The sequence below is a fragment of the Oculina patagonica genome, chromosome 13 (genome assembly GCF_052425735.1).
Source record: "Oculina patagonica isolate OP01 chromosome 13, crgOcupat, whole genome shotgun sequence".
Lineage (NCBI taxonomy): Eukaryota > Metazoa > Cnidaria > Anthozoa > Scleractinia > Oculinidae > Oculina > Oculina patagonica.
The window spans coordinates 2,863,100-2,873,783 of NC_135770.1; the positions used below are offsets into that span (position 1 = coordinate 2,863,100).

The following is a 10,684-nucleotide window of genomic DNA, read 5'->3' on the forward strand; positions in this document are numbered from 1 at the left end:
CTTATTCTAGGGTCTGGATCAATGCCCCCCTCCTTATCTAGAAGGTCTGGATCCGCCACTGTAACGGCCCGGCAAAACGAGGAAACATGTTTCCATAATTGTTTCCTCGTTTTGCCATGGTTCAATGCCGCGCGGAAACACGGAATTGTTTCTGCGGTGAAGTAGAAGCAAATTTTGCTTCTTGGAGACAAACATTGACGCTGGAAACAAAGCTTTCCGTGTGACAAAACAGGGAGACATTGGGGGAAACATGCGCGCGCTACGAATGTTTCTGGAAACGGTGTTTCCATAATTCTCGTTTTGTCATGGTTCGATGCCGCGCGGAAACACGGAATGTTCCTGCGGTGAAGCAGAAGCAAATTTGCATGCTTTTAGGAGACAAAAAAAAAGCTGGAAACAATATAAAATGCTTTCCGTGAGCAAAACTGGCAAACATTGGGGAAACATGCGCGCGCTACGAAATAATTCTGACCTAGAAGGATCCCCAGGCGTTTTTCGGCCTGTCCCAAGTAGTTTAAGATACGGAATCTTTTGTTTTTTACTGTCTTATATTCCTATCTTATTTTGTGTATTACTTTTCTCCAGGTGCTTTAAGGTGGCTCGTACCAGTTTTCAGGTTTTTAACTGTGCGACGTTTGGAAGAAAATGGCCAAAAAATCAATTAAAGATCGTAACAAAATTTTTGTATGATTACATTACCCATTGTGTTTTTGATCCAAAACACCAATAATTACGTCATCAGAGGTTCCCATGGCAACGATAGCCAATGATTTTTCGGACCCTTTTTCAGCTTCCGGTGCTTATATCTTGAAAACTAACTCGATGACCCCCATTTTTTTTCTCATGATAACTTTTAGCATCTGATAAAGAAACTGTATAATTGTTTTAAAAAAATTCTACGAAGCGGATTTTTTGCAAATGCAAAAAAGGGCAATTTGTAAGTAATTAAAAATTCCTTTCGTAGAATTTTTTTAAATTTTTTCTGACGTTTCCTTTACATAAAAGGAAAATATTAGGGCAATAAAAAACAGGGGTCATCGGGTTAGTTTTCTTGCTAAAGCCTTCGCGAACTCAATAATTCCCACGCGCGTTTCCGCGCACTTCAAAATTTCGATTGTAAAAGTTTGGCATTTACTTATGCTCAGTTCTGACTACCGCTGATCTTTGCGGGCACATACGCGCGCAGCACGCGTGGACTTCCCCTCGCTTTGTCTGCGAAGCTTTTCGGCTTAGGAGTTTCATGGGATTTAGCCCGTTTCAGTTGGCACCAGTTGTGCCTCTTAGGTCTTACTTTTAAGTATTTCTTTGTCTGAATAATCATGTGTTTGACAGCGAACTCAAATAAGCTAAAACGAAAAAGTGGAATTGACTCACGATCTCCGCCGGTCTCCGACAAGATCGATCGTAGCACATGCGAATTTGCTTTTGTAACTCGAGCAGTGAGATCCGAAAACATTTTGACCGACGAACATTAAGTTTACTTAAAATGTTCTTGTTGAAACAACTTCAGTTGAACGCGGAATTTTTTCTAAAATTGAAGAAAAGCAACCTCGCGCTGGGCCGCCATGTTTGTTTTCCTTTTCAAATCTCGCGCGTGACTCGTGAGTATGAAGCGTGCCGCGCGCGCTAGTCACCAGACTTCCCACGCACGAAAAACTGGTACGAGCCACCTTAAACCCGTTGCAACAAGGTATTCGGCAATACATTCAATATACCATTCCATTCATGTATAACGATTTATTAACCGGGCGGGGCCTGGGCCCGGTTCATAATCTGCCTGGGGTTTTGTTTTCGTTTTTTTGTCGGTAAATCGTTCCAGAAGGAGGTCACGGTCACGCAAATTTTGATGTTTCTGGCGATCGTTCATTAAATTGATATTCAAGCGTTTGGCTCAGGGCTTGAACATTCACGTTGCGATTTGACATGTCCAAACTATTTTTAAATGAAAATATGAATTATTTTTCGTGTGTTTTGCAAGTGTTTTTGAGTTTATTTTTGGAATCGAAACGAAAATTGCAAACCCAGCAAAAATTTGTCAAGGCACAGGACACACGTCATCACGAAAAGGGGAATTACCTAGCGAATCTCGCAGTTAGAATTACGTGCTTCGAATCACGCGACTTCCCAAATGCTTCTGAAAGCTGTTTTTTGGGGGGAAAATAGCAGTTAAACTTCAAAAACTTGATTTTAAAGCTTCTTTAATTTTAACCGAAATCAATTTATGCCATTCAAGTGGTTTGAGTGTAGTTTGTTTGAGATTCGGAACAATATAAAAATTTGCAAGCCTAGGCAGGAATTTGTTGATGCAAAAAGGGATGACGTGAGCCGGGACGTGAGTAAGAGAATTTTCGCTCACTGCTACAGTTCACGCAAACCCCGTGACTCTTGCAAACCGCGGACTTAAGTCGTCAGACGACGCTAAACGAAGAAATACAACGGGATGGCCTTAGTCTAGTCTTTATTTTGGCGTGAAATGGACTTCTTTTTAATGTCATTCAACTGGTTTGGGTTAATTTTATTCAACATCCGGAACAAAATAAATACTGCATGCGTAAGCAGAAATTTATCCGGCAAGGCATGTGGTTTAAAACAAGAGATGACGTGATAAAGAAAATTCATGTCACGCACACTCCGTGACTGACGCAAACACGGCTTGTGTGTTTCTCAAGTGACTGCTTTTCTAAAGTTTTTTTTACAAAGCGGCTCCGTGCCTTTCTAGCCAAAAAGCTGAAAGAAGTGGTCCAACATTAACCGCCCGGTTATAAACTACTTGAAGTTCTTGTTTAACTACGAACTGGACGGCCGGATACAAAGAAGTTTGATTTAGCGAAAGGTGCTTAAATTGTTGAATAACGACGATAAAGACAACTAAACCCAACTGAACGTGTCAGAATTAAGACTTTAACTACTCAGATCAAGTTACTTGTGGCCCCAAAAGAAGTTTTAACAACTAACAAGGGAGTGAAAAAACGCGAATGTTTGACGGAATCCGTCTGTTTATTGTTTTAATCGTGTAAGCGTTTTGTTTAACATACAAATTAGGGGCGAATCCAGAATTGTTCTAAGAAGAGGGTGCACCACCTAGGAATGGTGTAAATGACTTTTTTATTTTTATTTTTACCGAATACCAGTTGCATTAGAAAGCTGCAGGTCATCTCAGTAGGGTTGCGCACCCCTGCACTCTCCCCTTATATCCTCCCCTGCAAATTCCCCTTGCTGTTTTTTTTTTTTTTTCATTTTGTTAAGAACGAGCTAAGAGAATTTAAATTGTAAATCAAGAGAATTTCTCTATCAAAATCAGTTCATTTAATCTTACGAAGTACATTCTTGACTTCGTATTAGTTTATTGATGAGAAATCATGCTTTGGTCACCGATGAACAGCCTTTTCCTCGTGCGCTCAGTTTTTCCTTACTCGAGAGATGTATGAATGATGTGACCCCAAAGTTCCATTCTGATTACGTAGCTCAAAAGAGATTGATCGCGCGAAAAACTCAAGAGCAAAACCAAACCAATCAGAGACACCATCATCAGTATGGCATTTTTCATATCGAATCACACACGCTTTTCAAGCGGGGAAAGAATTAAGGGCGACAAGATAGACGACTGTCGACAAAGTCTTAATACGCTCTTAAATTCAACGTTCATACAAATTCGAGCGCGTCCTCACAATTTCGCCTTTCTAAGCCGTTCTTTCTCTCTATTTCTAAGTTCACGCCGCAAGATCTTTCCACTTGGTGATTTTGGTATCTGGTCAATGAACTCCACACCACCCCTCAGCTTTTTCTGTGGTAAAACTTTCTTGGCCACGAATTTCATAATCTCTTCTGACGTCACATCTCCACGACGCACCACAAAAGCTTTCGGAAGTTCGCCAGCTTCGAGATCGGGAACGCCGATCACTGCCACGTCGTCGATGTTCGGGTGGGAAATCAATAACGCTTCCAGCTCGGCCGGCGGAACCTAAGGTGTAGAAGCAAGAAAGAGTCAAATTTCTAGCCACCTTGCATTTAACAAACAAACACGCGAAACAAATGGCAACAGTACCCTGCGTTTATAATGCCTGTAATGTACCTGAAATCCTTTATACTTGATCAGTTCTTTCAGTCGATCAACAATAAAGAAATATTCATCTTCATCATAATGTCCAATGTCTCCAGTGTGAAGCCAGCCATCACTGTCAATTGTCTTAGCGGTCGCTTCTGGGTTGTTTGTGTAACCTGCAGAGAATAACCACCACAATAAATCGCGTACAGAGGCAGGTACACACGTGGGGAGGGGGAGGAAGGGAGGCTGGGGTGCTGGGTTGGGACATACGGAGAGAATACATGTGTACAATTATACAAAACGATCCAATAGTTTTCGGGAATTTGTAGTATGAAATAAATATCAACTGTATATGATTGGTATACTCTCACCCTTCATAACAATCGGTCCTTTCACACAGATTTCTCCGTCCTGGTTTGGTCCGAGGATTTCTCCAGTATCGGTATTAACAACCTACAGCAATAAATAGGTTATGTCACACCTCTATTGTGAAGGTCTCATTAATCCACACATAACGTCACAAACGACATGTCGATGCATTTCAGACAGCCGAGCTTACCTTACATTCCAGGTTTGGTAGAAGAAGCCCAACTGAGCCAAATTTTGTTTTTCCTTCGAATGGTGTGCAATGAGATGCTCCAGACAGCTCAGTCATTCCGAAGCCTGAATGAGAGAATTGAACACACTTGAAATTAAATAATTGTATTTTATACTGTTCATCTCCACAACGCACAGAAAACATAACAACAACAGCAACAATAACAATAACAGGGTCGTAACCAGGTATATGGGATCAGGGATCACAGCCTCGGGATCGGGATCATGGACCTGGAATCATGGGTCACGAGTCATGACATGTCATGGGATCCGGATCGGCCAATCAGATGGGATCAGAATGGAATCAGGGATCAAATGTTGCCAAATTTGGGGGATCAGGAATCAAAATTTAGAGCTAAAATTTGGGATCAGCGATGAAAAATATACCTGGTTACAACCCTGCAATAACAACAACAACAGAAACAGTATCATTTTCTTTACGTATTTCGACCACCGACTTAACTTTACCTAACACAGTTTATCATAACGTGATGTAATATGTCAAACGCGAGAGAGGGTGTTTTATATGACATTCCAAACACTGAGGAGAGAGTTAAAAATACGACGCGCAGCAGAATATTTTTGACGAACTTCGAGTTGTTTAGAAATGGGATGAAACAATCTCTCGAGTGATTGTTTTATCTCCCCAATCGAAGCTAAAACTAAGAAAAAAGGAAGAAAAAAATCGTTAAAATCTATGCTTATTAGGATAGGATTTCCAAACCAACAGCACAGTTCTGATTTCCTTTGTTTTAACTAGATGAATCATTAATGACTTTGAAGAATGATATTCATGAAAGACATAATATAAACTAAATTTCATGGCTACGAGATTTGAACCCATGCCTTTGTGATACCAGTCCGTTGTTGTACCAACGGAGCTATCAAGCCTTGATACGTTAAGAGCAGGTCAATGCCGTGAGTTCGAACTCCCCGCACGTGGAGTACAGATGACGCAAAACGTATACATGGAAGCCATTTGTATGAGCTCCTTTTTCAGCCTGATAAAAAACAAAACCGACAACAACAACAAAACTAGGCCAATTTGTCATGTTGCCCACCTTGTCTTATCCTCTCCACTTGAGTGAGCCGGTTCAACATTGCTGTCTCCAACTCCTTGCCAAGTGGCGCGGCCCCCGAGTTCACACGCATGAGGCTTGACAAATCAAATTTGTCCACCAGGGGGTGCTTTGCCAAAAACAAAATCAGGGGAGGGACGAGTGGAGCGTCCGTGACCTGTTACAATTAAATAAAATACACAGTAATAAGAGAGGTTTTATGGATTGCTATAGATGAAAAAGTACTCTAACCTTTTCCCGAATAAACAATCGTTTATATTCGCGTCCTCATTTTGGTTGGAGTTATTTGCAACATACGCGTATAGCCGTTGTATTTGCTCATGGGATTTTTTGTTTTTTAGCTCGAAAACAATACAAAAAGTCCAACGGGCAAATGCGACGGCTTCACGCGTATGTTGCAAGTAAATACGCCATTTATATCCTGTTGACGTAGATCAGTCTGAACAGATCCGTGTCTCAAATGGCGTGCTTACGGTTATAAACTTTTTGAGTGCAATTCGAGAAGAAACAACCAAACTGAAATCAAACAATTTTCTCTATGTCATGACTACAGCACTCAGCTCTGGGCGAATCTCGGGAGTTTCCCCGGAAGGGGGGAAGAGATGATCGAGAGAAAGAGGCCAGGAGAGTTTTGGTGTTGCGAATGGCGTGATTACTTCCCAAACCATGGCACAATAGGCAACAATAGTTTCTGTAGCATCAAGCTAACATTAGGTTCGATTTCCACCGCCTTCTCGAGTCCGGTCTTTAGCGCGGGCTCATTTTCCTAAAAAGCAGCTGGAAATCGAACCTACATCAATGATGTAGTCTAAATAAATTAAAATCAAGATAAAAGTAGAGAAAATATTTTTTCGGCGCTATATTGCCAAAAAAATTCTGACGTTTAGGCATTACTGCCTTATTTAGGGTTTTAAGCTCGTTCTCTTTATTTGAACCCTAAAGAATGCAGTACTGCGGAATCGCCGGTACTTTTCCTGACGATGTAGCGCAGGAGACAACAATAAAACATTTTCTCTATATTTATCTAGTCGCTACGCAGTACTGCGTTTTTAGCAACCTAAGTAAAATCAAACCTTGTAGTCCTGCATTGCTTTCAGAAAAGAGACGGGCTCAAAGCGAGACAAAACCACAAGCTTGGAACCAGCCTGTAGACATCCTCCCATCATGACAAGAAGTGCATAGATGTGGTAAAAAGGCAGTATATTTAAAACGATTGCGTCGTCAGGGACGATGTTGTTGTCGAAAAGAAGGGCCAGTCCTGCTATCAGATTGTAATGAGTCATCATAACTCCTTTTGACAGCCCTGTAGTTCCGCTCGAGAACGGCAGCGCAACCACGTCTTCCTTTGGATTAATCTGCGCTTGCTCGGGAAACGCGGTGCCATCGTCTGATAGAAGCGCTGACAGCGACTCACAGCCCCGCGCTTCCCCAAGTACAATCACAGAGCGAACTCCTGCTAACGCGGCAGCGTCTTTTGCGTTTTCTGCGAGTTGGGGAATGGTGACAACGTATTTTGCTCCTGAGATTTGCAGCTGACGCGCCAGTTCCTGGGACGAGTACAAAGGATTGACGGTTGACACTGTACCACCCAGAAATGCCACGCCATAGAATATGATCGGGTATTCGATGACATTAGGGAGATAGATCGCAAGGACGTCATCTTTCTTGAAGCCTCGTTTGACCAAAGCTGAACCAAATCTTTGCGTCAGATTTATTAGCTGGTTATAACTGTAGGAACGGCCAGTAATAGCGTCGACCTGTAAACAGAAAGAAATAAAAAGTGGAGAGAATTAACTTCGTCATTTCCAACAGGGTCGAAGTATTATTCTCCATGCAAATCGTAAATCATTTATTTATAATATTTGTTGTGGAAAATTTGTGATAATAAGGACCTCCAGATCGGAGTACGAGTACAAAGTCGAGCACAACTTTCAATTCAGTTACGTTTCCAGAGCCCTCACTCCTCCCTGCTGCTGACCAGTGCAGACTATTGGTAAAACTCACACAGCGGTCAAACGCAGCGCGCGTGCGCAGTTTCTGTGCAATTCCCGCCAAAATTCTCCATACAAAGTCTTAAATTTTCCGCAAACTTTCGCTTTAAACCCAAAAGTTAACGCCGCCCCTAGAAAGTTAAGGTTTATATTCCGCTTATGGATTGGAAATTTGATAATTCATCTTCACTGAGTGTCCCAGCTTGAAATGTTCTTTCACCGCACTATTTCTTTAACAATTTCTTACAAAAGTTTGCCCATTTTCGTGTCAAAAGTTCGAGGCGGCGAAGACCGGATGTGACGTCAATTTTTGCGTTTGACCGCTGTGAAGGTAAAACTAGTATTGTGGTGTAATGTGATAATCGAAAGCATAAGCGTCAGGTTTGAAAAGTCGTCCTCGAATTCAACCTGGTACTTGTACTCCGATCTGTAGTCGGCCTAGTATCTTGGAGTCATGCAAGAAAAGAAAAACGCTTAAAACATCATTAGGCATGGAACAAAAATTGGCAACACTCAATAGGACTGATGACACGAAAGAACAAAACACATCACACAATACGAAATACGATCATGCAAAAAAGCACCGCGCAAATAGATGTTACGCAATAAAATAAGCAAAAGGGCATGCCACAATGGAAATAGCAATCATGTACCGGCTGTCACGGAAATGGCCATCATGCCAATAGGCGCCGTGACTTCGCATATGTGCATATAACTCAAACAACACTGAGTGTAAAAGATAACCTTACGATATCTAAGTTCTGATATAAACTGATCTTCCCTTAATTTCAGACAAAAATAAACTTTTAAGCCATCCCCTTCCCCATTCACCCCTCCACCTTCAAATGAGCTTGACTACAAGTTCCCCGGGTGAAGGACCTAAAGCTATAAAGAGCTTTAGGACAATTTTTTTACAGTCATGAAACACGTTTGACCATCCGTACGCCTATGGCTCAGTAAATCTATCGTTCTTCTACTATTTTTTTAATATTTTCAAACAAGTTTCTATCGATTTTAAGAACAGCAGTGACAATGTTCTTCTTAGACGTCACGCGGCATTTCGCAATTGCGTGACAAGTAAAAAAGAAGTAAAAATAATAGCTAATAATGACATACTAAAATCTACAGTCGACTAGTTAAAAGCATGTCAGTTGAAAAAAAAAAAACAATAAGAATCGAAAGCGAAAAGTAAAAGGTTTTCACTTGTGTGATGTTAAATGCTAATTGTGTTGGCATGATTGCGCAAATTTGCATAATGCAAGTTGAATTTGAACACATGGTCTTTCGGTTTGCAAAAGAGGTTGTTTCTTTTGGTTACCCCGTAGATTGTTATAGAAAATTACTTTGGAAGCCTTAGCTACTGCTACAAAAAAAATCAAGCGTGAAATAGGTCGAATGATATTAAAAACGGTATTAAAATTATTTTAAGTTTGACTTCACTCGTATTTAATTGTCGCTTATAATATCCCTGATTCCGGCAAATAAAATCCACTCTTATTTCCGAAAAAAGCCAAATATTCACACTCTTTTATGTATTTTCTTACAGTGTCGTTGTTAACGTGGGTAATCTTTCTTGTGATCATTAAAGCGAAGAAACAAGAATAGAACTTCGGTGGCCCACTTAAAATCAATTTGTCGCCGATCAGTGATTCGAAATCGAATGGTATACTCACAATTGCAGTCTTGTCGCCGTATTTATCAAAGGTCTGATAAACATACTGAGGCCAGGACACGTTATCAGGGATAAAAATGTCTGGGTGTTTGCTTTTAAGCGCCATACTGTACTCTACTACGATTACTTCTAGTGCAAATGGCGGGCCAGTTGCGAAATACTGTATGTCACGCTTTTCAGAAGTCACGCTTGGATACCCAGACCGTACTGGTACGGCCGGGAGAAGGTTGGGAAGGAATTTGGACACCAAGAAATATAAAGGAAAAGAAAAGAAAAGAGCTTTGCTCATGCTTCCATTAAATATTTTTATTTTGTTGTATTTATTGTTCACTTCTCTCCCCCAAATCATTTTCTCATAGCACATCTCCAACAACTGAACGCGAGAGGAGGTGCTTAGCCCCTGATGAAGGGTTAGTCTGTCTAGCCGAAATATCGGGCATATTAAATTATAGAACAATTTTAAGTTTTCGGCTATCTGATCAGTCTTGTATTTTTAAAAAGAAGTTGGAAGCCCTCTTAGTTAGAGGATAAACAATTGGTGATTGCAGAGTTCGGCCGCTTATAAATCCGCTGGAGTTCCCAAGCTTCGGAAACGCGAACGATGTATAGAGAGCAAAACAGTGGAACTTGATAAAAGTAGAATGCAAATGAATATAACCTTCACGAGGCTCAGAAAACATCAGCGTGTTCTGAGGAAAATAGAAGGAATCTAGGCGAATTTTTCGTTTTATGAAAGTGTTTTAGGAAAATCGTCCACCATTTAGGTTTGTTTGTCTGAGTCTTGAACACACGACTGAGGGACTGGAAAAATGCGTTTGTCATAATGGGACTTTGATATGCCGGTTTTTCTTTTCTTTTTTTTTTTTTTTTTTTTTTTCCAAAACACGTTTTGGTGCAGAGAACCGCGCAACGAAGAATAAAACAACTTAGCTAGTCTGTTGCCGGACCCGTCTTGCTCAAGAAATGCTCATACCAGACGTCATTCTAAGTGTAAAGAATCGAAAAGAAAACCAAATTGATTGCAAGGCTTCTGCGGCAAAAGGACAAAATTTATTGGCCAAGAAATAGTCTTTTCAGGGCCAGTACTGTCCAGTACTATAATGTAAGGAAAATAATGGCTCTTTAAAAATTTATGTTACTGACATTATATATATATAGAGAGAGATAGATGCTTTATTTATATAACTTTGCAACCCGAAGGTTGAATACTGTCCCGGCTGAAGAAGGCTAGCTCTGGTAGTTGAAATATTAGCCAGTACATTTTGCCCTTTTGTCGTAGCTCCATAGTTACTTTGGCTGG

The 10,684-nt window shown here is 40.8% G+C and overlaps 1 protein-coding gene across 1 annotated transcript; it reads right to left on the bottom strand.

Annotated features, from left to right (window-relative positions):
- Positions 1 to 3,008: 3,008 nt before the first annotated feature.
- On the bottom strand, positions 3,009 to 9,533 carry LOC144634190 (uncharacterized). The gene is made up of 7 exons (XM_078493090.1): positions 9,386 to 9,533; positions 6,795 to 7,478; positions 5,704 to 5,878; positions 4,605 to 4,708; positions 4,417 to 4,498; positions 4,073 to 4,218; positions 3,009 to 3,961 (listed from the first exon to the last, which is right to left on the bottom strand). Exons 1-7 carry the CDS (start codon positions 9,488 to 9,490, stop codon positions 3,665 to 3,667), a joined length of 1,593 nt encoding a protein of 530 aa, XP_078349216.1. The 5' UTR covers positions 9,491 to 9,533; the 3' UTR covers positions 3,009 to 3,664.
- Positions 9,534 to 10,684: the final 1,151 nt, after the last annotated feature.

What these genes read in the sequence shown, in the direction of transcription:
- LOC144634190 (XM_078493090.1), bottom strand. Translation starts at nt 9,490, where the DNA reads ATGGCGCTTAAAAGCAAACACCCAGACATTTTTATCCCTGATAACGTG. An exon ending in AGTGGAGAGGATAAGACAAG is followed by an intron (nt 4,709 to 5,703) that starts GTGGGCAACATG and finishes TCTCTCATTCAG; the next exon opens with GCTTCGGAATGACTGAGCTG. An exon ending in AGGACCGATTGTTATGAAGG is followed by an intron (nt 4,219 to 4,416) that starts GTGAGAGTATAC and finishes TATTCTCTGCAG; the next exon opens with GTTACACAAACAACCCAGAA.